The sequence below is a fragment of the Artemia franciscana genome, chromosome 20 (genome assembly GCF_032884065.1).
Source record: "Artemia franciscana chromosome 20, ASM3288406v1, whole genome shotgun sequence".
Classification (NCBI taxonomy): domain Eukaryota; kingdom Metazoa; phylum Arthropoda; class Branchiopoda; order Anostraca; family Artemiidae; genus Artemia; species Artemia franciscana.
The window spans coordinates 9,552,182-9,578,819 of NC_088882.1; the positions used below are offsets into that span (position 1 = coordinate 9,552,182).

General features: G+C 34.1%; 1 protein-coding gene across 2 annotated transcripts in view; it reads right to left on the bottom strand.

Moving 5' to 3' along the window:
• LOC136040414 (uncharacterized) overlaps positions 1-26,638 on the bottom strand; it is a 116,340-nt gene that overhangs the window by 42,378 nt on the left and 47,324 nt on the right. For both annotated transcript variants that reach the window (XM_065724687.1, XM_065724688.1), the window contains exons 5-9: positions 24,674-24,885; positions 16,033-16,203; positions 13,315-13,446; positions 10,399-10,582; positions 8,819-9,035 (exon numbers count right to left, since the gene is read on the bottom strand). In XM_065724687.1, coding sequence (XP_065580759.1) covers positions 8,819-9,035; positions 10,399-10,582; positions 13,315-13,446; positions 16,033-16,203; positions 24,674-24,885 — 916 coding nt within the window. The remainder of the gene's footprint in view (positions 1-8,818; positions 9,036-10,398; positions 10,583-13,314; positions 13,447-16,032; positions 16,204-24,673; positions 24,886-26,638) is intronic.

Genomic DNA, 26,638 nt, shown 5'->3' on the forward strand with positions numbered 1-26,638 from the left:
CTCTTTCCGAGTTGCAGGCTATTTAGCGGGCCGTTCATAGTACCCACAGCATCGGCATTGAAACAGGAAAATAATATGAACGTCTGTAACAGCTTAGCAGTCGCTGGGGGCATTTTAAAAACTTTGCTGTAAATTCCACACCCCCAATAATAAATAGATTCTATCGATGGATTCAACCCATCTCTTACGAAAATATTTAGAATTTTTGATAGCTTTTATTTGAAGATCATTAAAATCAGAACTATCTGATCTACAATCATGGCTGCATACAGGGAAGACGGGGTTACCCTCTTTGAATCCCCCCCCATCTCCCCCAATTTTTCCCCGTTTGAAAGAGCAAAAATACATATAATACATGTCTACAGGCAGATTATTTGTTTTACCCCTCCCCCTCTCCCCGAACAATAATCCTGGGTATGGTCCTGCCTACAATACTAGGAATTTGTAACTTTTTGCAACAAGATTTTTTGTCGTCTCTTGCATTCCTAAAAATAAATCTTTTGTTGTTAATGACAGCTTATAAATAAAATTTTTTGTCGTTTTTTGTTGTTGTTGCTGCTGTTTATGTTTATAAAATTTACACATAACACAATTACTTTTTTCTTTTACCAACAGCTCCTCGTTATTAATAGTAAATGCATTTTTTTTAACAGCTTGTTAACAAAATCTATAGTATGTCACATATCGCCTTTTGAATTACAACTATCAGAAGTGTTCACTTCTAAAAAATTTTTAAGCATAAAACGAAATAGATCTGTCAAAATAAAAGTGCACCTTTGACCATAAATCTGACCGCATAGAAGCAATAGGAAAAGCAAACATCATATGGACGTTAAAACCTGGCCAAAATAAAGCAAATACACACCAAGAAGAAAAAAACGAAGGTCACGGATATTAGGCTGATGTATTAGTAAATTATTATTGTACGAACAAATTTTAAGGAAATTTTGTTTAAGATGCTATTTAAAAGACCAAATATCTTAAAAAGATGGCGTAACTTGATGTTTTCGCTGAAACAGTAATTCCATATAAATCCTTGCCTTTGGTTTTATACTAGCAAATTTTGATACTTCTATAGGTCTGAACACCCCGCTCCCTGAAATAACTCACACTATTCCTGAAACAAAATTCTGACTACGACCCTGCTTCTAATCCTAAGAGAGATATCTCGATTATTTTAAGTGGTTTCCCACCTAAAGTAACTCCCTCCTAGCAAACGTAAGTTATCTGTTGCCAGTCTGTTACCGTTACCTGTTCATCTGTATTTGGCATCAGTGGGTATACGAACTCATTTTACAAGGGCGCAAAGTTTTCAAAGTGCAGTGTTTCTTAGCGTAACTCAAGTTACGCAGTTCTTTTGACGCATATTTGCAAGAGTTTTTTTCAGGGGGAGGGGCTGGAGTGATTAAAAAAAGAAATTTTACTTGATATTACCAAATTACCAAAGTCATTTACCAAAAAAAAAGAAAAAAAAGAAAAAAAGAAAAAAAAGAAGGACAGATAATTCAGAGTTATTTTAAACACAATTCATTTTACCATCTGTATTTTACCCGACATGGAAATGATCTGATTAATGAGGTGAGGAATACAAAGCGATTGGGATATGTGACAAGACGCATAGGCCCGACAATTTGGAATGCATTTCCAGAGTATATAAGGGAGTCTGAAAGTCTCCCACAGCTTAAGCGCCGGTTAAAAATACATTTTTTGAATGATAAATGATCAAGATGGTAAAGAGAAGCGTATTGAATTAGAGTGGCTATCAAAAATTTTTCAGGCCCGAATAATTATTTGAAATATTATATTTTTTTCTTCTTCTTTTATTTTTTGTGTATTTAATGATTTAGTATTATTGATGATTAAAGTAGCATGAATGTAGTCACTATTACAGGCCAGAGCGGCCTTTTTGCGACTCATTAATATGTGTGTGATATGTATGGCAGCAATATGGAATCTATGGCAGCAATTGTTCGAATTTCTTTTTATTTTACAATTTGTCGTGTTTACTTAGTTGACTTTAGATCAATCATGACTAGACGCGCGACATTTAACCTTGTTAAAGTTCCTTCCGATTTACAATTGAAATTTGACGGATTCGTTCTCCAAGTACAGTTTAATGGTTTCAATTGCTATTTTCGCGGTCAAGTCAGCTTTCAAAGTCGTAGATAATAAACCGCTAAAATATCACATTTATTGCTTCGATGCTTAAATAAGCATGTTTAATTATAGCCTACTAATATTTAAATTGATTTTTTCTGGTTTTAGTGGTATTCACGTCCATGATCTGGAGAAACACAAGATTGACAGAATGATAATCCCTAAAACTATCGCACAGTAAATAATATGTCCTTGAGAGCGACCACACCGTGAAATTCCATATTATTTGCACATTTTTGGCGATCTTTAAATAGTAATTTGACAACTAAGAAATTACAGTAATTTGACAAGTAATATAGCAATATTACAATAATTTATATAAATATAAGATTATTTCTATTAATACTGTAGTAAAAATAATGTTTTAATTGTTATTATTACTACACTATAGTAATTAGCTTAATATAATGCTGTAATATATATAAACACGATAATAATCATAGTACTAATCATTTAAAATTATGTACATTATACAGCCTTGGGACATGCCATTCCGTGAAATAATTGATTCAAAATAATTATTTAACAAGTTAAGAATGTGTAGTTCACCTGCTTACTAATAATTTATCAATCAATCTACCAATAGTTCAACATTTAAATCTAACAATTCATTTTTTAATGATTATTGCTAATTAAAAAGTGAATAATCTTATAGGCTGAATGATTAATGCTGGTTAGTAGAAAATATCCGCTGCAGTAATTCAAAAGGCGAAATTTGACACTTTTGTCGAAAGCTCCTATATCATCAACTAAATCATGTTATCAACTAAAATTAAATACTGTTAACTAATTTATCAGTTCATTAAATTAAAAGATTAATAACATAAAAATTAGAGACATTAAATTGATCTAACTAATGTAAATTCAATTATATTAATAAATTAAATTAATCTATTAAACTGAAAGAGACAATTTGTACTCAAATGCAGGACTGGGGATAAGAGTAAAGGGTAATTGGATAAATTGGATAACGAGCAACGAGGGTTGAAGTAAATCAAAGGATGTTAAGTGACACTTTCTGTTAAAGGACTATTTGTAACCCACTCCATTCAAATAAACACATTCGATGAATTGGTAAGATCCACTTCCCATGTCTTATTTGGGTCTCAAAGTCTATATAGAAATTACTAATTTTTCAAAATACGTTGTACTGTATCTCTTCTTGTAAAATATGTACATTGTTCGAACGATGAACTTCTAAATCAAAACTGCGTTTACAGGGTGGTATCCAGGATTTAGTTCAATGAGGGGGGAGGGGGGTAAAAAACATTAAAAACTCATCAAACTTGATTTATATGCATTTTTGTTAGGTTTTTACAGGTCGGATAGAAATTTCAGGAGGGGGTCAGATCCCTATCCTCTGTATACAGCCTTGTGTGTTTATCATCAAACAGTTCGTGGTAACGAACTGTAGTAAGGAGCGACCCGGCTCAATAGTAACCAAAACTCTAAAAAATGGAATTTTGATACCAATAGCTACATCAAAAGAATCGCATTTTAATGCTGGTTTTAAATATATAAGTTTCATCAAGTTTAGTCTTACCCATCAAAAGTTACGAGCCTGAGAAAATTTGCGTTATTTTAGAAAATAGGGGGAAACGCCCCCTAGAAGTCATAGAATCTTAACGAAAATCACATCATCAGATTCAGCGTATCAGAGAACCCTACTGTAGAAGTTTCGAGCTCCTATCTACAAAAATGTGGAATTTTGCATTTTTTGCCAGAAGGCAGATCACGGATGCGTGTTTTTTTTTATTTTTTTTTTTTTTTTTCCAGGGGTGATCGTATCGACCTGGTTGTCCTAGAATGTTGTGAGAGGGTTCATTCTAACGGAAATGAAATGTTCTAGTGCCCTTTTTAAGTGACCAAAAAAATTGGAGGGCACCTAGGCCCCCTCCCACGCTAATTATTTTCCCAAAGTCAACGGATCAAAATTCTGAGATAGCCATTTTATTCAGCGTAGTCGAAGAACCTTATAACTATGTCTTTGGGGACGACTTACTCCCCCACAGTCCCCGTGGGAGGGGCAACAAGTTACAAACTTTGACCTGTGCTTACATATAGTAATGGTTATTGGGAAGTATACAGGCGTTTTCAGGAGGATTTTTTTGGTTTGGGGGAGGGGTTGAGAAGAGGGGGATATGCTGGGGGAACTTTCCTTTGAGAATTTGTAATGGGAGAAGAAAATTTCCATGAAGGGAGAGCAGGATTTACTAGCATTATTTAAAAAAAAACAATTAAAAAATAAAAGTGAAAAAGCTTTTTCAGCTGGAAGTAAGGAATAGCAATAAAACTTAAAAAAAAACAGAAATTATTACCCATATGAGGGGCTCACCTCCTTCTAATACCTCGCTCTTTACGCTAAAGTCTTTTCGGTAATTTCAACTACTTATTCTACGGCTTTTGTGATTCAGGGGGTCATTCTTAATGAATTGGGATAAAATTTAAGCTTTAGTGTAAAGAGCGAGGTACTGACGATGGGGCAAATCCCCTCATATATGTAACAAAAACATGAGAATACAAAAGTTCTTTACGTAAGCTAATTTATAAGTTACGTAAATCTTTTACCAATAAAAAGATTCGTAAAAAATTAAAAGTTCTAGTTGCCTTTTTAATTAACCAAAAAATCGGGGGGCAACTAGGCTTCGTCCCCCGCTCTTTTTTTCTCAAAATCATTCGATCAAAATTATGAGAAAGCCATTGAGCCAAAAAAAAAAAAAAATATGCAAATTTCGTTTTGATTATTCCTCTGCGGAGAGCCAAAATCAAAACATGCATTGATTCAAAAACGTTCAGAAATTAAATAAAAAAAACAAGTTTTTTCAACTGAAAGTAAGGAGTGACATCAAAACTTAAAACGCACAGAAATTACTTCGTATATGAAAGAGGCTGCTTCCTCATCAACGCCCCGCTCTTTACGCTAAAGTTTTTTTACTGTTTTAGAAAGAAGAATTGAGAGAAAGAGTCAAACTTTAGCGTAAAGAGCGGGGCGTTGATGAGGAAGCAGCCTCTTTCATATACGAAGTAATTTCTGTGCGTTTTAAGTTTTGATGTCACTCCTTACTTTCAGTTGAAAAAACTTGTTTTTTTTATTTTATCTTGAAAGCTTGATAGAAATGACACTTCCTTTGCACAACCTTTTTTTCTTTCTTTAGCATTTATATTGTGTAACATACTACCTTCTGAACTATTACGGCTGATGTCCAGAGGGTCATTGTCCGGTACTTATGATGGGGAGTTTGGGCCTCTCTCCTAGGTCTTTAAATTTTACGATGCTTTCCATAGTCTTAATCATCTGCCTTCGCTTAAGTTTGTTACTCTTTTTCCTTTTTTATTCCTAATGTTGTTTTTATTCCGATTTTATTCCGAATTTGAAATGTATCCAATCCTCTGAATACATTATTGCGTAGGTGTCACTACTTTTTATTATGAACTTATACAAATTGGCTCCGAAAAAATTTGGCTCCAAAAAAATTTGGCTCCGAAATCTTTGCTGTATATATTCTTTTTTTATTGTTAATGTTTTGGAACGTTCATTTCTACGAAAAAAAAACTGAAAGAAAATCCCAATGTAAAATTTATACAGTATTTACTAAATTTGATATCAAAAGATAGTCGCCACCAGGGCAGGGTAATGCCCCCTAGGATACAAGATTACTTTTAAAGAATATATCCAAAGAGAAAAACGAGAATTATTCCTATTTTAAGTCCTGAAAAATCAAAACTTCTGGTGGTAGTTGCCCCCCCCCCAAAAAAGGAAAATTTCTGGTGTTGTTCTGAATCAAAGAGCTTCAATTAATGTATCATTATAATATATTTCTAAGAAAATCCCAAAATAACTTATGAAATCCTTATGGTTTTTTGCCAGGGTAATAGAGCGTGTAGTCAACTGTATAACGCGTTCTTTGTATCAAATGAAAATATTTGACATCTATTTGGAAAATTTTTCTCTATCTCTGATAGAAACCAAATATGGTCATTATTTTTCAGGCTTTTCAGTTATTTTCTTAGAAACCCAGTCGGGCTTGTAATAAATATATTTCCCGATGATTCAGTGTTTTTAATATTCTTTAAAAAATCGATGATAAGTCTTATGAGTCTGTTCGTTGATCACCTACTCTGTTATAATCATTCATACTGACAATTGGGAGGTAACTAAACTCAGACTCATAAAAATGGGGGAGGGGGGCTTCATGGGTAAAATATGTAGAATTTTGCTGGCTGTTTTAGATAGTACAAGAAAGACACTAATTGGAAAACAGGAAGATAATTGCCTTTTAGACTCAAGAAACCTATAAGATATAAATTCATCAAAAATATAGCTATAACATTAAAAATATAATATTAAAATATAAATATAATATTACATTATATTATAATGTATATATTACGGAAGTAAAACAGTTCAAAATAGGGATGATACCTTTTTATTGAAAGTGAAATATAAAATTATTTAACTGGATATTTCGAACACATATACAGTGTTCATCATCAGCAGTAAAACTAAAAGACATTCATGTCTTTTAGTTTTACTGCTGATGATGAACACTGTATATGTGTTCGAAATATCCAGTTAAATAATTTTATATTTCACTGTCAATAAAAAGGTATCATCCCTATTTTGAACTGTTTTACTTTCGTCATGGAAAGGCAGTGTGGTCTTCGAAGTTATTTATAATGTATATATTAATGTTATATTATAATGTATTAAATTATATTATAATTTATTATAATATATTATAATGTATTATATTATAATGTTATATATTAAATATAACATTAAAAATAAAATATAATAAGGTATGGCTTCATTAATAAAAAATTTCTGTCTTATGAGTCTGCTCGTTGATCTTAAAATATTGCAAATTCCTTTCTGAGGTGTGTTCTTTAATGCGACTAACTTTAGGTAAAATGACAAGAAGAATGACTTTAACGGTTATAAAGTTTTAAATTCTTGAGTTTTATTTTAATCATGTCTTCTTTTCTTATACTCCTCTACAGGATTTTTGAATGTATAAATAAAGGGTCACAAATATATTACTATTATAAATCGTTAAAAAATTTAAATAATTACAACTATCAGGGCGTGGTTCATATTTATCAGACTCAGATATTTAGAGGGACATGCCTTCTCCATCACGTGACAATTAAGCTTTTAGTGAAGATTCAGGAAGGAAGCCAAGTTGCTCTAAATTTGTCGGTATTATGTTCAGTAATTTGTCTAGCCTTGAATTTTGCCACAATCCACAAAGGTGTTTGACCTAATTGGCCAAACAAGATTTACTGGACGCAATTTTACATCATAAATCTCATGTTAGTCATGTCATTAATTTCACTTGCCTTACAGCAGCCAACAAAATGTCTTCGTTGGCCAATTGTTCGTTATTTCTATTGTATTTAACAGAGCCATCCTCTTTACTGAACAGGTTCTTTGAACAGAAACTTTCCTGGAGACACTTTTTTTGCTCGACAAATCCAAGGTTAATATAATATTTTAGTTAGCATTTAGAATACGTTTTTCAAATCAATATTTTTCTTGAGAGAAGACTTTTTTTTTATTCGGAGCTATCATACTTAACGAAAATCTTCACTGAATAACTTTTTTTTAACATACTTTTTCAATTCTTGAAAGACTCGAAATCAGCAAAATGACTATTGAATGTCGTAGAATTTGTCTTCTTATTGACAGTTTCAAATTCAGCAAATAGACTTTTTAACACTCTGGAATTCTTCTTATGTGGTAGAAAATGTGGTTTAAAACTATCAATAGAATGTTCTGAATTTAACTTACTGTGTTCTTTTGTGGAATTTGGTCAATAAAAAGAACAAATAGTTAAACTTGACATGATTAAAATGCCGAAATGACTTTTCCTGATAATGGTTTTTGAGGTACGAGATTTTTTTTACAAATAATAAATCTGCTTCTCTGTTTTGAGATTGTCACTAATTTAACCGGTTGGGCTATAAATTCTAGGTTTGTAATTCAAAATTCTAGTCAGTAATTCAAAACATCCTTCAAAATATTGCAATCAAATTAAAACAATCCATTTCATGGTTGAAATGAAAACACCTTTTTTTCGCTGAAGGTCTAATATAGAAAAATAAACACGAGTTTTATTTTATGGGGATTATATTTTATGGTTTGATGGGGCAGGTTTGAGAATTATATAAGCTGCAAATTATGTCATAATAAAAGAAAAAATAAGAAAATTTTTGAAAACTTTGAAATTTTAAAGGGAATATAGGCCCCTCTTAGGGTGGATCCAAGTTGTATGGTCGTCGTGGCTTGGGATGAAGGGTAAAAACAAGAACTTGGCGAGCAAAAATTTTAATGGAAAAACCACTAAAAAATTTTCGCCGTTTGCTTGTGGACACGAGGTATGCTTTTAAGTGTATTTTAGTTTAGATTTAGCCGAATTGTAATGTCAAATTCTTCTATAAGTTTTATTTAATTCTAAATATTTTCAGAAAGGGTATTAAACGATATATGTTATCCAATAACAAATTAATCAAAAATTTCAAATCAAAAATGTTCAATAAACTATAACGAATAACAATTCAATAACAAATATTCTATAAACGATAAACATATTTGTCTTTCCCAGGTTTTGATCATGTTCTATGCGAGTATTTAACTCTAAGTTATAAACAAAAACTTTACCTCTCCCAGAATCGCCGGTAAAAATTCCTTGTACGTTATGTGTTGAATAGCAGCAACATTTATCCTTCTCGCTTCTTCGTATAAAGTATCATCATCCCATAGCGGGTTGATCTGGGATAATTTTTGAACAAGTCGATTGTGCTCTCGGATAAATAAAGTATGTAATGCAATCAGTGCAGGATGCCCATTCACTCTCAAATCACCTGTTTTATAGCACCTAAAAATGGTCAACCTAATGAGCTGGATCAACCCTTCTTAAAATCAAAACATAAAATCTGGTCTCGGATAAATAATGACAAGGAGAATCAGTACAAAGTGACCGATTACTCTTAAATCACCGGTTTTATAGTACCTACAATATTTTCCTTAGTAACTGTCCCTCCTTAGTAACTAGTCTCTCCTAACTGTCATATATAAAACATTCCAGTTATATCTACAGATTCATTAGTGGTAAAATTTAATTTTTTTGGAAAATTGAACATTGTTTCACCAACTTTTCAGAGATAATAATAATCACTTGAAACTTCTAAGAAAAGTTCATCAACAGTATTGAGGATCGGAGTTTATTTCACCAATAGCAAGGTGATTCAATTGCCATATATAGTACATTCTAATTTTACCTATAGATTCATAAGTGATAATTTTTTTTTGAGAATTGAACATATTTTCACCAATCTTTGAGGGATAATAATAAATAAGGAGGAGGTGTTTTGTCCTCCTCCGCGCTTAAAATTTATAATCTATAGCTTTGGATGTAAAATTTCTGTGCAGCTTCTCGAGTGGTAATAAAAATTTGCTTTTTAAAATAAGTGCTTCTTACTTTTGAATTATTGCAGCCCAGTGCTGAAATTAAAAAAAATCAACTACATGGACATTAAAAATATATAAGAAAAAACCTTCCCTACTCAAACTTATATAAGATATTCAAAACTTGTATACCGTACTTTTTCCTAAGCTGTGTATTCATACGATTTTCCATTCCTGCAGTTTGTTTGGAATATATAGTTAAAGACATGTGTCGATACAGATGGATCTTTGAAACACCATTTATTCTGAACATATCCATAAAATGGGAAAGTGGTCCAATGTAACTCGATTGAGTAGCTTTCCTCCCTCCAAGGATTTTTACTTTTTAACTTTCAATTCGATTTTTGGTTGCTGAACCACTTGAGAATTATTCATAATCCACACTTGACCATACACACAAGACAAAATCTAGTAAAATGAATATCTGGATAAATTTCAAAAGCGTGAGAGATTTAGGAACTGGGCAAGGCGGGCCCGAATGCTGCTTTCCCTGCGAAAATCAAAGAAAAATGATAGGAAATAGAAGAAAAATTAAATAAGAATGCAAGAATTAAAAGGATGTTTTTTTTTTAATTCATGAAAATCTGGGGAGGGAGGATAGGCTCACTTACTATGTGTACGTGTCTGAGTTAATTATATGACAGATAACTTAAAACTGAAACTTTAGTAATTACTTTTTAAAGCGCTTAGACGGCTATATAGTCTGCAATCACTGATAATATTATTGATACTGTAAAGCCAATTTAATCTAACTATAAAAAAATTATAATTACGTTGAGTTGGGACTGCGGGGATTGCAGACAGTTCCATCTGCCATAAGAGGGACTAAGTCTCCAGGACTTGTCTTCATCAGACCTTGTTCGAACAAACGCAGCTCGCTTTCATCGCCGTCTAAGGTTCCATAAACGGAAGAACCATCAAGATACGAAGTCATAGTATTAAGGGCTTCTCTTGGTCCTGGAAAATCAGACATAATTAATGGTGGAATAAGGGGATCTCAGCATTTTTTTTTCCAACTTTTTCTTGGTTGATAGTGTAGCATAACAACATATTTTTTTATATAGAAATTTTGGCTTCTAGTAATTGATGTATCTGATTCTTTATTATAAATCTCTTATTATAGTTATTATTATCAAAGTAGAGGGTTGAGCACCCCTTCATGGGTTAAGTCTTGTATAGAATTTTTCAGCCCAAAATCATCTAAAAGCATGCAAGCAGGTGCGTATGGGGTTCAAAGCCTCCTATAACCCTCACCATGGGTAACAGGAACCACAGATATGAGTAGGAGAAGTGTCAGACCCCTCCTCCAGTTGGAGAGCTTCAAAAATTTTGTGACTCCCCTTTTTATGCAATATCTTACGTTTAGAAAGGCCAGTCCTTAGACCTTTTAACAAGAAAATCTTAACTCATTAAATGTCTGACCTTAGGCCATTTTTTTAGTAAACCTGATTATCAACGACAAGGGTAGGAATTTGTTTTGAAAAGAAAAATTTGCTAACACAGTATAAAAACTTAAAATTTCTAGATTTTTATGACTTTCTCATCAATGTCTTTAATTTTCCATAGAAATAACCTATTCTTAGTACTTTTTGGATTTTTATTCATCCCTCCAGCCCCCCTCCCAAAAAAAAGCCAGGAACGACACAATAATGAATTCCTGTCCACGTACCTTATTGAACAGATTTATCCGAAATTTTATTTTATGGTCTGTTTGATTTACTTGCAGAGAAGGGGGAGCGTCCGCAGCTGTGTTAGCCTCAGGTTGCCTGTGAGCTGGCCTGTGTTGCTGGCCGGTGGCCTGGTGTTGCTGTGAGCTGTTAGAAGTAGAAGCCTTATTCGTACTTTCACCTTTCAGGAATTCATTTTCAAAATAAAACTATAAGGTAAATATAAAGACAAACGGAAAATATTTTCTTGTACAACATAGTCCGAATTGAAGTTGAAAAGTGCTCTAAGTATTTGATAAGAATCTCCTAGAATTGGGCTTTTTCTACTCAGGGTAAAATTTAGATTAATTCAGACTTTAAACATTAGTTTTTTTCAAACTTTTTTTGGATTGGTCATTAAGTGAGTCAGTTGCCAAATGCAATAGCTGAATAAAGAGCATAGAAATTGTTCAAAAATGACAGATTGAAGGGTTTTTTATGATACAGGTCTTAGTAAGGAGCCATAAATAAAGAGGGTCTCGACCCAATAACAACCGAACTACTAAAAAAAGGAATGTTGATAGCACTAAATACAGGAAAAGAATTAGCTTTTTATGCTGATTCCTAATAAAATTCATTAAGTTCAATATTATCCATCAAAAGTGACAAGCCTGAGATTATTTGTCTGAATTTTGAAAAAGGCGCGAAACAACCCAAAAAAGCTAAGTGAGCTTAATGCGACCTCCTATTTGTAGAATGCATAATTTTGCTTTTTTTTCTTTTTGCCAGAAGAAAGATCACAGAAACATGTTTATCTAATTTATTTCCCAAGGAGTAATTGTATCTGACGAATTGTTTTCAGATTAGAAATCAAAACATGTATGCCCTTTTAAAGTGACCAAAAAGATTGGAAGGTAACTACTCCCCCTCCCACACCTCTTTTTTCCCCAAAGATATCAGATAGAAATAGAAAGATCTTTATTAACAAAGATATCACATATCAGAGAGAATAGAATCAGATAAGTTAGCCATTTGATTAAGCATAGTTGAAAGGTCTATTAACTATGTCTTTTGGGATAACATTACTCCCACAACCCTTTAAAGGGCTATAAGTTATACAATTTGCCCGTTGTTCAAATAAGGTATTCGTTATTGAGAAATATACGGAAATTTATTTTGAGGAGTTTCCTACGGGAGGGATTTTACTCGGAGAGGATTTTTATGTGGAGGGGGGAAGCATCAGAAGAGAAATTTTCAGGGCAAATTTAACGCAGGAGAGGAGGAGGTGATTTCCTGGCATAAATTGTAATGGCATCAGAAATTAAATTTAAAAAAGTTCATTCAACTGAGGTAAGCAGCAACGTTAAAACTTAAAACGATCACAAATCATTCCGTAAGTTATGGGAGGCTGCCTATTCTTCAGACGTTGTTCATTACTAAAGTCTGAATTTTGTCCCAATTGTTTAAGAAGACTGGTAAAACACAAGGGCCGTTGAAGTCCCTCTCCCATGCGGATTAATTTATTCTCGTTTAAAGTTTTAATGTTGCCCCTTTCTTTCAAGTGATTTTTTTATTTGTTTAATAATGTGTTAGAAATGAGAAAAAATTAAGCGAAGCATTTATCATTTTGTGTGAAAATAGCAAAAAATGTTTTTAATACTATCATTAATTGCGCTTAGATACGGAAAACTTAGGCTACGAAAGCACTTTAAGTACTTGGATTAATTCATTTTAGTGAAATCTAACTGCTTCTGATTGTTTTCTTAGTTTATAAATCAAACCAAAAAATTTAATTGAATTGTTAAATTTTATTTATTGTTTATTTAGTGATTAATGCGATTACTTAACTAAGTAAATTGATTCTTTCTAGGGTATATCTAAGGAACTGTTTCGTAAGTCAATCAGATGGTTTGATACTAAAATATCAAACACCCAAGATGTGTGATTAGTCAAATTGCTTTTTGGACCCACTCAAATACCAATTTGAAAAATCTGGAGTTCCAAATAAGCATTTCATAATAATTGGCAAAGTTGTCAGCTTACCTAAAGCACATTTACGTCTACTTGACGAACATAAACGCTGATAATCCTGGCATTGAGTACCATCGGCCGAAAATATTGGTATACATGACGCCTGACTGCCGCCAGCACAACAGTTCGTGGTTCCAAACATATCTGTAAGAGAATATAAAATTCAGTGGCCGGTGCAAATAGCCTAAATACTAGGAGAAGGAGGAATTCATAGATGGGTCTGATTTTCCTGGGAGGGCATCCTTCAGAACAAACTTAAGAGAGAAGAAAACTCCCCTACATATGTGCTTAGGCTTTGATAGATCATCGCAAAACGACAACGTGGGAGCTCAGATTTCCAGCAGCGATTAAAATAGCGACTTTCTACAGGTATATCTCCTCCCACCTCCCACATGGAGGCGGCTATGACCAATAAGTCTAACTATGAAGATATATATTCAGTTTTTCTTTGAGGTCGGAGGTAAGAGCAAGTAATTTACGGTAAGCTTTCCCTTTCTGGACAAGTTTTATTTAATATTCCGGAAGAAGTAGTACAGACAGGAAACATACACTTCTAGGAATCTTGTCAAATATTTTAAACTACTTATCTTTAAAATATTAAAGAAATTTATCATTTCCACTAAGAAGGGAGAATAACATATCAGTAACTTTTTTATATCGTAATTACTCTCTTTTTCAGCGCATATACTATTTTTGGGGTTTTTGAATGTGAAGTATATGAAATGTAAATGTGTATGTGAAATGTGAAGTATATGAATGTGAATGTGAAGTGTTTTGAATGTGAAGTATGTGAAGTATGTTCGTGTCTTGGAAAGACACGAACACGGGGAAAGGGGACTTCAGGCTAGAATCTGTTCAAAATATCGAGGTTCTATAATCTTATTTCTATAACCTCTCATTTTGTTTGTATAGGTTACCCAATTTTTTGAAGTGCTTTACGGACAACGACTCTTAGCATTAAGTTTAGTTATTTTATTCTTTACCTCCGTAACCGACCAAAAGGTCCTAAGTTATTTTCATCGCAATCATATCTGGCTGTTATTTTCATAAAACTGAGACGCGGTTAACAGTTAGAAGGGGAAAAAAATCCTATTCTGCGATATCTAAATTTTACCTCATTTAGGTTAGCATTGTTTAAGAGGATCTAAAACAGGTCAAAGAGTTACAGATACTTAGAATTATTTCTCATAGCTTTAAGCAGGAGATTTCCTATGAAGTCTTATGAAAAAAAAATATAAAGCCTGGATAACTTTCGTTGAGGCAGTTATGATGCATTTGGAAAACAAAAATATTTTATAATCCTCAGGTTATTCTACCTTTCACAACAGTTACAGATATTTAGGATTATTTCTCGTAGCTTTAAGCAGGAGATTTCCTATAAAGTCCTATGAAAAAAAAACATAAAGCCTGGATAACTTTCGTTGAGACATTTATGATGCATTTGGAAAACAAAAATATTTTATAATCCTTAGGTTATTCTACCTTTCACACTAGAAATAATGAGCAAAAATACATAAACTGGTTCGAGACTGGTGAATAATTTTTAGCAAACAATACATAATCGAAATCACATATTTAAGATTCGTACTTAATTTGCACATCTAAGATTTAAAAGTCAAAGTCATAAAAGTACGAATTTTGAGTCAAATGGCAGAAGTATGTAATTACCACTCCAGCGGTAATAATAATCGCACAGTAGCCTTATTAGTAGATGAAATTTTGTTGGGTAAGAAAAGTTGAATCAAGCGGACAGATTCAACTTTCTAAGTGGTATTATTGGTAAAGGCGGTGGGTGCAGTGAAGGCGGTGGGTGCTCATTGGTGAGCCAAGGCCAATGGTCTTTTTTCAAAGTTGACAAAAGTTTGGAAGAATAAGAAGATAAGTCTGCGAATCAAGATTAAAATATTGGAAGCTTAGTGATGACAGTGGTCAAGTATGGTTCTGAAGCATGGGTGTTCTGAAAAATGCGGGAAGATTTACCAGATGTTTCCAAGAGGAATTGATTACGTTTTGGGTACCCGACTGACAGCCCTTATCCTAAACAGTAGGCTGTACGAAAAGTGTGGTTCAATCCTAATTACTAGGCCTATAGTGAGTGAAAGGTTGAGACGGTTAATGAACGTTCGGCGGATGAAGGATGACAGGTTGCCAAGGAGTGTCCTTTTCGGCCAAATGTCTAAGGCCAAACGTAAATCATGTTTTCCTCGATTGACATGGGAGGATGTCTTAAGGAAAACTTCAAGAGAAATGGTAACTTCCTGGGAGGGTGTAAAGAGGGGAGCTTTGAACAGATTTTGATGGAGGACGAGTGTGTGTAGCTGTGTTGGCCTCACAGTTTTCAATAGGGTTGAGAATTCTTTGTCCAAGGTGCACTGGTTCGATCCCTGGCGTGTCCAGTTATTTGGTATGGGACGGGGGTCGGTAGCGTCACTCTGTAAGCACAGCCAGACGTGATCCAGCTCTAAACGGGTACCTGGAGAAATCTGGGGAAGGTAAGCAGGAAAGGTGTGCGAAAGAACGGGATGGCTGGCCCCCAGCCCCCAACTGAGCTTCCTCGCTGAAGGGCTACGCACTGAAGATCAGCACCACCGGTTTGGACCTTAAGGGTCTAGTGCCGTCATACTTACCAATACTTATACAATTATTTAGTAATTATTAAACACTATTAATTGGAAGTGACTATTAACTAATAGTAGCTACAAGAGTTGCCTTTTTAATTGTACCACTAACCTGAGAAACTAGCTGGACTGGAAATGTCATTTTGTATAAATTGGCTCCATATAGCTACAAAATTTGTCAAGAAACTAGAAGCAACACGATTGACTCCATGAACCTTTTCAGAAATTAAACTTGGTGATGGTAACTGTTGTCCTGTTGCGCTAAGACGAAGGGCGGATATGCCTGAAACATTATTAAATTTACTAAATACACAATTAATATAGAAATTAATTTATGCGAATTACACATTAAATATGTAAATCACATAAACATATATATAAATAAACATCAAGCTGCTAAATATTTATGCACTAATTGTACAACTGTACTAAAAGACTGATAAACTTGTTATACTCTTACAGGGCCATACGCACACACAACCACCAACACCAACACACACACATACACACGCACACGCACACACACACACAAACATATATATACATATATATATATACATATATATATATATATATATATATATATATATATATATATATATATATATATATATATATATATATATATATATATATATATATATGTATATATTTGTGCCCACTAACAATTAAGATGAGAGAAAAAGACGAGTAGGCAAACCAACGGAAAAAAATGTAAAAAAATAATATAAAAATGGTCAAATTCCATAAACAGTTTTGTCGGCGGTGAATTACCGTTTCCTGAAAGATCGCATTGAAGCTATCCATTCTTGATCGATCGCCTTTGTTGATAGATGGAGGATTTAATATATACGTGAGATCTACGTGTTAGAGAACCTTACTGGAAGTCCTAGCAAAAAAATTGCAAATCGGCAGTATGTGCTTCGTTTTCATAGTACATGCTCAGGACATGGGCTTTTTTAAATATCAAACAGTTCGCGGTAACGAACTGTAGTAAGGAGCGACCCGGCTTAATAGTAACCAAAACTCAAAAAATGGAATTTTATACCAATAGCTACACAAAAGAATCGCATTTTAATGCTGGTTTTAAATATATAAGTTTCATCAAGTTTGGTCTTCCCCATCAAAAGTTACGAGCCTGAGAAAATTTGCCTTATTTTAGAAAATAGGGAAAACAACCCCTAAAAGTCGTAGAATCTTAACGAAAATCACACTATCAGATTCAGCGTATCAGATAACCCTGTTGTAAAAGTTTCAAGCTCCTATCTACAAAAATTTGGAATTTTGTATTTTTTGCCAGAAGGCAGATCACGGATGCGTGTTTATTTGTTTGTTTGTTGTTTTTTTTTTGTTTTGTTTTTTTTGTTTTTTCCCCAGGGGTGATCGTATCGACCCTGTGGTCCTTGAATCTTGCGAGAGGGCTCATTCTAACGGAAATGAAAAGTTCTAGTGCCCTTTTTAAGTGACCAAAAAATTGGAGGGTACCTAGGCCCCCTCCTACGCAAATTATTTTCCCAAAGTCACCGGATCAAAATTCTGAGAAAGCCATTTTATTCACCGTTGTTATTTAAAAACCTTATAACTATGTCTTTGGGGACGATTTACTCCCCCACAGTCCCCGTGGGAGGGGCAACAAGTTAGAAACTTTGACCAGTGCTTACATATAGTAATGTTTATTTGGAAGTGCACAGACGTTTTCAGGGGGATTTTTAGGCCGGGGGGGTTGAGAAGAGGGGGTATGTTGGGGGAACTTTCCTTGGAGGAATTTGTCATGAACGAAGAACATTTTCATGAAGGAAGCGCAGGATTTTCTAGCATTATTAAAAAAAACATGAAAAAATAAATATAAAGAAGTTTTTTCAACTGAAAGTAAGGAGAAGCATTAAAACTTAAAACGAACAGAAATTACTTCGTATATGAAAGGGGCTTCTTCCTCATCAACGCCCCGCTCTTTACGCTAAAGTTTTTTACTGCTTTAAAAAGTAGAGTTAAGAGAAAGAGTTAAGAGATTTGGTTTATTATTATATAGTTATGAAGCTGCTTAAGGTAAAATTAAATGCTAAGATCGGCCAAAAAAATAAACACAAACAAATTATTACTTATATCGGCCGTTATTTTACAAAACTCGAACTTCAGCGTAAAAGGCAAGGTATTGACGAAAGGGCGAACTTCCTCATATACTTAACCTGAGGGGGTTCACCCCCTCGTCAATACCTGGCTCTTTACGCTGAAGTTCCAATTTTGTTCCAATGCTTTAAGAATAACCCCTGAATCACAAAGGCCGTTACTTAGAATAAATAACTCTTTTGAAATTACTAAAAATACTTTAGAGTAAATAGCGAGGTATTGAAGAGGGGACGAACCCCACAATAAACTTTTAATTTCCGTTCAAATAAGCCCTCTCGCGAAATTCTAGATTCACTGGGTCGATACGATCACCCCTGAAAAAAAAAACAAAAAACAAATGAACACGCATCCGTGATCTTTCTTCTGGCAAAAAAATAAAAATTCCACATTTGTGCAGATAGGAGCTTGAAACCTCCACAATATGATTCTCTGATACGCTGAATCTGACGGTGTGATTTTCATTGATATTCTACAAACTTTTAGGGGGTGTTTCCTCTTTTTTTTCAAAAATAAAGCAAATATTCTCAGACTCGTAACTTTTGATGAGTAGAACTATACTTTATAAAACTTATATATTTAAATTCAGCAGAACAATCCACTTCTTTCCATGTATCTATTGGTATCAAAATTCCATTTTTTTAGAATTTCGGTTACTATTGAGCCGGGTCGCTCCTCACTTACAGTTCGTTACCCCGAACTGTTGATGTCATGAAATGTGATGTCCACTGATGTTGTGTCCACTAATAGTATTTTCAGGATTGATTTTTATAATATATTCAGGATCCAAGAATCTACTCAGATTAATAATTGAGAAGCGTCTGAACTGTAAGACTCTTCATACCCTTGCACGGTTTACAAAATAACTAGCCTATATTAAAGTGACTAGTGATATGTAATTATAAATAATGCTGCAAATATCATAGACATGTCAAACACAATGGTAGAGCATAGTATCAAATTGGAAAGTAAAATTCTACAAGATTTGGATTATGCAAGTGCTTTGAGTGTCTTAAATTACACAACATTAAATGAAAAAATAACTATTTGAATACTATATCTAGTACTCAAATTGATGTACCCAAATTCTATTATTTTCCAGGGAGGATATTTTTTTTCTTGAGCTGTCGAGAGCTATTTTAGAGTAAGGGCTTACTCTCTCCAAAAAGCTTGCGGTAGCCAAAATTTCAGTAACCAAAGCGAATTCCAGGAAAATTCCAGTGATTATGTTACATAACCAAAGTTTTTTTTTTCTTTCTTTTTTTTTTACTTAGACTCCATCTGATTGAACAACTGGTTCTGTATTTTTTTTTTTTTTGCGACATAAAAGTAGCTTATATCTGCTAAAATGTCGAAAAAAGTTGTGTCCAACAGCTAGAAGTAGTAACAGGACCAAATAAACAATAAGGATTTTTTTTTTAGAGGGAGGGAGAGAGAGACAGAGAGAGAGAGAGAGAGAGAGAGAGAGAGAGAGAGAGAGAGAGAGAGAGAGAGAGAGAGAGAGAGAGAGAGAGAGAGAGAGAGAGAGAGAGAGAGAGAGAAGAGAGAGAAGGATTTATTGAAAAGCATATAAACAAAAAATTATAGCTACTTCCCCTAAAATGCAAAGCTTGTGCGTAGGGAGGAAGAGAAAACGAAATCATTAAAACAAAAGATCACTTGGTCACTGACACCACTAATATCATAATACTAAACAATAGATACAAAAGTATATCATATATTATACTTTTCCTCCGGAAACATCACATCAACAAAACCCCCACAATAAATAAATCCATCAATCAAAACTCATATTCAGCAAAAACCAGTTCCTTAATGGTTTTTCCAAATATATTGGGGTCTCCAATATTCGACATTAAAGCTTGTCTGATTTTAATAATTAATTTTTGATTATCTTTGAAAAGTAGCATTCATGCGCAAAAATCTACATTCGGAATCACAAAAACTTTATTTCAATTTAAATCTAAATGATCAAAGATGTCCTTCAAAAATGATGAATCTATCATGGACAAACAGATCATGGTCTCCTAACTGATAACTGATGGTAATTTGTATGAAACATAGCGAAACGGTTTCCTCTTTTGCTTTTGTTTTTACAACTAGGGGGAAACGTGTGAAAAAAGTCAACTTATAAGAAAGGAATGTCTTCGAATTTAATTTTTTCAAGAATATAATTTTGCCGATTTTTTACAAGCACAAATCGATCAAATTCAGGCCCAGATTCTGCTTGTTATTTTTATCCTATGAAAAAAAGTAGTTTAAGTATTTAAGAAGAAAAAACGAGCTCTTTTAACTGAAATAAAGGAGCGGCATTAAAACTTATAACGAACAGAAATTATTTCGTATATGAAAGGGGCTGCCCCCTCCTCAACGCCTCGCTCTTTACGCTAAAGTTCGACTCTAGGTCATAACTCTACTTTTTAAACTATAAAAGCTTTAGCGTAAAGAGCGAGCGCTGAGGAGGGCAAAGCCCTTTTCATATACTGAAAATTTTTTGCTCATTTTAAGTTTTAATGTCGCTCCTTACTTTCAGTTAAAAAAAAAGTGTTTGGTTTACTTCAATTTCTGAACATTTTTCAACTAATGAAGGTTCGAATTTGGCTCAACGTACATGAAAAATAAAAACAAAATATGTATATTATTTTTGGAAGATGTATTCCAAAGGGTTGACCCCTCCTCAAAACCTTACTCTTTACGCTAAAGCTGTTATCAATTTTAATAAAAAGCTTCCTATTCTAATTAAACGCCCCCCCCCCCGTGTTTCAATTTTAGCAAACAGTCAAACATTAGCGTTCGTTTTGCAAATAATACCGATAAATCTAGCTCACCCTCTATGAAATATACCCCTCCCCCTCAAGGACTCCTCCATGGAAATTTCATCCAACGTAAAGTGTCCTCCCGTCAAATTCCCCCCAGACAGTTCCATCCTCGCTGAGAATCCCCCTCCTTGTAAATTGCTTGTGGACGATTCATCTGGAAAGTTCTCCTTAGAATTCTTTCCTTTGAATAAGACTTTAATTTCTAATCGGTTTCTCGATCTCTCCAGAAATGCCCTTTTCCGTGAAAATTATTTCTCAGACAACAAAGCACGCAGAAAAAAGCCCCTGGACAATTCCCCCGGAACATCTTCACATAAAAATTTCGGCAAAGAGAAAGTAAGACAATTAAAAAAAATTCGTTTAGTAATTCTGTCAAAACCCCCAGTGTAACATTTCCCCTGGAATATTTACTCCCCAGAAGCTTCTCTCCCCAGGGAAGATTCTCCCTATGGAAATCCATACCAAGCACATGTAAACAATAGGCAAAGTTCACAACTTGAAGCCCTTCTCCCGAGGACTGTAGGGGGTCACTTTGCACCCAAAGACATAGTTATCAGATTTTTTGACTATGCAGAACAAAATGGTAATGTCAAATTTTTGATCAGGTGAGACTGGGAGGGGGCCTAGTTGCCCTCCAATTTTCAGTCACTTAAAAAGGGCACCATAACTTTCAATTTCCGTTCGAATGAGCCCTCTCGGGACATTCTCAGACCACTGCGTCGATACGATCATCCCTGTGAAGAAAAAGAAAACAACAAAAAACAAATAAACATAAGTAATAAACATCCGCGATCTTTCTTCTGGCAAAAAATACAAAATTCCACATTTTTGCGGATAGGGGCTTGAAACCTCTACAGAAGGATTCTATGACTTTTAGGGGATGTTTTCCACTTTTTGTTTAGAATGAGGCAAATATTCTCATAATCATGATTTTTGATAGGCAAGACTAGACTTGATGAAACTTATATATTTGCAATCAGCATAGAGTTTCGGTTACTATTGAGCCAGGTCACTCCTTACCACAGCATCTCATTCCACTCATTCCACAGCATCTCTCCTTATATAACAGCATCATCAGTCAAAATAATGTCTTACCTTTGCCAGCAAATTACCTTTTCATGGGGTTATAAAACCCTTTAAGATGACAGTTTATGCAGTGAGTCTTGCAGCGTCTTTGTGTAGCTTGTCAACAATACAATTTGTTTACGATTACATCACTTCATTAAATATAAATGTTACTTCATTCATCCAAATGACATAGCAATACCGTTTGTGCTGCCATTTAAAATGATGACGCATTAAGAATTTATTTTCTATGTTCGGGGTACATGTCGGGGCAAAAAGGGAATCCGTTTCTGGGAAATCTTCAAAACAAAATCAAAAGAGGTTATTATACAGAAAATATGATAAAAATAAAGAAGAAAACGGTTTTATTAAAAGGAATAAACACATTAACAACAAACCCAAAGTTTATAAGTATTTATGGGTAGACACCCCACTTTACAAAACCGTAAATACAATTACTACCGGGCATCCTTAAATCGGAAAATAATCGTAAAGCATTTGGCATTCCAAGGGGACGAGGTCGAAGAACTCTCCTTATGCAGATACCAGCTTTCATGAATTAAAAACATCCATTTACTTTACAATTAATTTTTTTCACACAATCATTAGTGTCAATAAAATGTCAGTAAAGTAATCTTTTTCAGTGTCAAGATAAAGATTAATCCTCACCAACAGCCTAACAGTCTGGTATGAATAACCTCTCATGTTGAGCAGGGGAGGAACGTTCACAGCTATGTTGGCCTCAGTTGAGTGAGTTGTTTTCAATAGTAGTAGTAGTGGTAGAATAAACCATGATACACTATCTTCTTCATCAAGGAGTTAAAGAGAGTCGTCATACTCAGTGCAATTTTTTTTTCAACTGTCCCCAGCTTAAGAAGTTTTCAAAAGTTTCGCAGCAAAAGCTCAGAAGATCATTTCATATCAGAAGACAGCTCGGACATCCAGAGTAGTATGTATCAGTCTCCTGCCTTATGTTTGTGCTTGGACCGTCATACTGGAAGACTGTATATATTTTTATATACAGTGCACTGGAATTACTTAAAGAAACTGTAGTTTATCTGATGTGACTTACTCTCGTTTTATTTTTATACGTAGTTTGCGTTTTTTCATCTCCGTTATTTAGGCTTGGTTTAACTTTATATATTCTTGATATATTCTATGAATTTCAGCAGCCTTATTTTATCGTGATTTCTGCAGAGCTATATGAGGGGCCCCCTCTCCGCCAGCTACTGTACATCTCAGAACACCAAGTGTGTCACACACTCGCGTCTAGCTTGACATACGCCACCTGGTACATACTGCCTACTACATATTGACATACTGCCCTCTGCTTCCAGCAGAGGGCAGATTTCTGGCATGATTTGACAAATAATCAGAAATCGAGGTTCTTTTTCAAATGAAAGTATGTTAAGAAGAATTTGCATGCGAAATCGACGGCGATAAATTTTCTGGGGGAATTTTTAGCGAGGAGGGAATTTTTCAGGGGGATTTTCCCATGGGGGTATTTTGCGTGGGAGGAAATATCCATGTGGGATTTTTCATGGGGGAGGGAATTTTCCATTGGTAGAGAGCCAGATTTTCCGGTACTATTCAAAAAAAGATCAGAAATTAAATAAAAAACACGTTTTTTTTTCGACTGAAACTAAGGAGCAACCCTTTAAACTTAAACATACCTTACACTTGATATTCAAGTTTTACTTTTCGTTCCAATTCTTTAAGAACGACTCCAAAAACACAAGAGCCGTTTAATTAGAACAAGATATTTCTTTCAAGTAGCCTACTAAAAAACTTCGCGTGAAGAGTGAGGTATTTAGGAGGGGGTAAGCTCTATCATATACGAAATGATTTCTGTTCATTTTAAGTTTAAATATTTGCCCCTTAATTTAAGTTGAAAAAGCTTGTTTTTATTTCATTTACCGCTTATTAAAACAAGGTGCAGTAGCTTGCTAATTTCGAAGACCCAAGGGCTTCTAATGTCAGGAAAGTAGCTTGTCAATCCGGTACCCTTTGAAAGCCAATAAATAATTAATACATTTTTTTGAACTTGTTTTCAAAATGGATTGAAAGGTAGAAATTTGTTTCTTCTCGAGAATCTCTGAATACAAGTTAAAAAAAAGTGGCGCAAAACGGATTGAACTTTACATAACATAGATATCTAATACATCTTAGTTTATCTAAGCTACAAATACATCAAAGAAAAAAGTCGGTAAGTCGACAAAAACTAGCTTAAAACAGATAAAATTTGTAAAGCCGAGTCCCTTTAGCGCCCTTCATTTTTACTGATATTCATAGATTTCCAAGGAAAACCAGAATCATTGGGAACCATAATTAGAAAGCTGCTGCCGCAACTTCAGGTTCTTAAAAGCCCCAGCCCGGATACCCTAAGAACTGACTCTTAATTTTACCATTGCACCTATCAGACCAATCTGTGAAACGGCTGATAAGCAGGGAGACCCTTTGGTTAAAAAGATAACCAAAAAACTATCTATGGATTTCCTATGCGCCATAAATGGCTGACGAGAAACTGTTTTTACTATTATTTTTACGCCATCAAACGTAACAAAAAAGAAGGAAATAAAGAAGGACAACAATCATTTTTACTAATTTCTATGTTATATATTTTTATATGCTTTTATATATTATATATGTTTGAATATATTTTATCAATTATTTGATAAATTTTTTACTATTATTTTTACACCACCAGATACAATCAAAATCAGCAAAAAATAAGTCTAGGCTTACCATCAGAGAAATCAGGAGGGAGTAGTCTTCCATAGGGAGCAATAGCACTACCCCATCTTGGATTTTGGACATTGTTACAGAAGCTATCATGAGATCTGTACTTTTGGGGTCTGCAGGGTAGATTATCCTCGACGGGGCAGTCACCTTCGTCAACGCTTGCAATTGAAAACGAACCAAGTTGGTTTAGGACTTCATCTTTTGTAAGTTTGTGCCTAAAATAACGTTAAACGGTAAAAGAATGCAACTTTATAATAAAAAAAGTTTTTATAAAAGTTTAACACTATAATAATATAAAACTATGATCATATTAACTTAAAACCAAACAAAATAGCTTTCTAGATACGCTATAGGCTAACGTTACTACAAGATAATTTCAAAAGCTTTTTCAAATGAAAGCTTTCTCAAATGTTATTTTTTACGGTATTGATTGGGTTGTCTATGTTATTTTGTTTTTCTTTTCTTAGCGTTTTTACTCCGCTTAAATTGTCAAAACAATCGGGTAACAAATAAATTATTAATTATTATAAGCTAGTTCGATATATTTCAAAAATAAGTAAAAAAAAACAAGTTCTGTCACCTGAAAGTAAGTAGCAACAGTCAAACTTAAAACGAACAGAAATTATTACGAATATGAGGAGGTTTCCCCCTCAATACCCCACTGTTTGTACTAAAGTTTTTAGTACTTTTAAAAAAGCTTCGGATTCTAACTAAGTGACCCTTGTGTTTCATTAATTGTTCTTAACGGATCGGGATAAAAGGTCTTATTGAGTAGTGGCCAAGCATCCTAATATTCCTAATAATTTCTTTTCGTTCAAAGTTGTACTGTTGCTCCTCAATTTCAGTTGAAGAAAAACTTTTTTTATTCAATTTCCTGTAGTTTTTTAAAGTATGCTGGGAAATCCAGCATAATCCTCCATGAAATCCTCCATGAAAAATACCTTGCCGCACGAAAAATTCCTCCATGGAAATATCTTAACACTTACCCCCCCCCCCTGTAAGAAAATCCCCCTCCCAAAAAGTATCTGTATACTTCCAAAAAAGCCAATACTATCTGTAAACAACGGGCAAAATTCATAGCTTGTACCTCTTGCCCGGGGGCTGTGAAAGGGCTATCATAAAGATAAAGACATATATCAAAATTTTGATCGAACGAATTTGGGAAAAAATGGGCGTGGGAGAAGGGTCAGCTGTCCTCCAATATTTTTGGTCACACAAAATGACACTAGAACTTTAAATCTCCGATAAAATGAACCATCTCTCGATCTTCTAGGATAACTGTCTCGATAAGATTACCTCTGAAAAAAAAAGAATAAGCACGTATCTGTGATCTTGCTTCTGGGAAAACATATAAATTTCCATATTCTGATCTATAGAACCTTTGACACCTCTACAATAAGGTTATCTCATATGCTGAACCGATGGTGGGCTTTTTGCTGAGATCACTTGGTGTTTTGGGGGCGTTTACTGCCTTTCTCAAAAATTGGGAGATTTTTCTCAGGCTCATAGCTTTTGATGGGTAGCACTAAACTTGTGATTTTATTTTTAATAAGTACTAAAATTCGATTCTTTTGATGTATCCACTGTTACCTCGACTCTGTTTATTACGGTTTTGGTTACTATTGAGCTGCATCGCTCCTTACTTACAGCTTGTTACCGCGAACAGAATTTTGGTGCTTTCAGTTTTGAGCAGAGCCCACCCCTTTCGAATCCCGGTCTCGGCATTTTTCTTTAAAGTTTCTTCAAGACGCAGATGTTTGTAAAGCAATAAAAATTGTTTGTTACATAATAATTTATTCTTTGATTATTATGTCAAGCGTACCATATGCTTGTTCAAAGTAAAGAGGTCCAATCCTTAACGAAGTGAATGTCTTTCCATATTATTGGATTTTTGTCGAGTTCATCTTTACACCCTCTCCGATTATAAGAAGATGATAAAAATCGATTTTTTAATAGTAAAATAGCTGT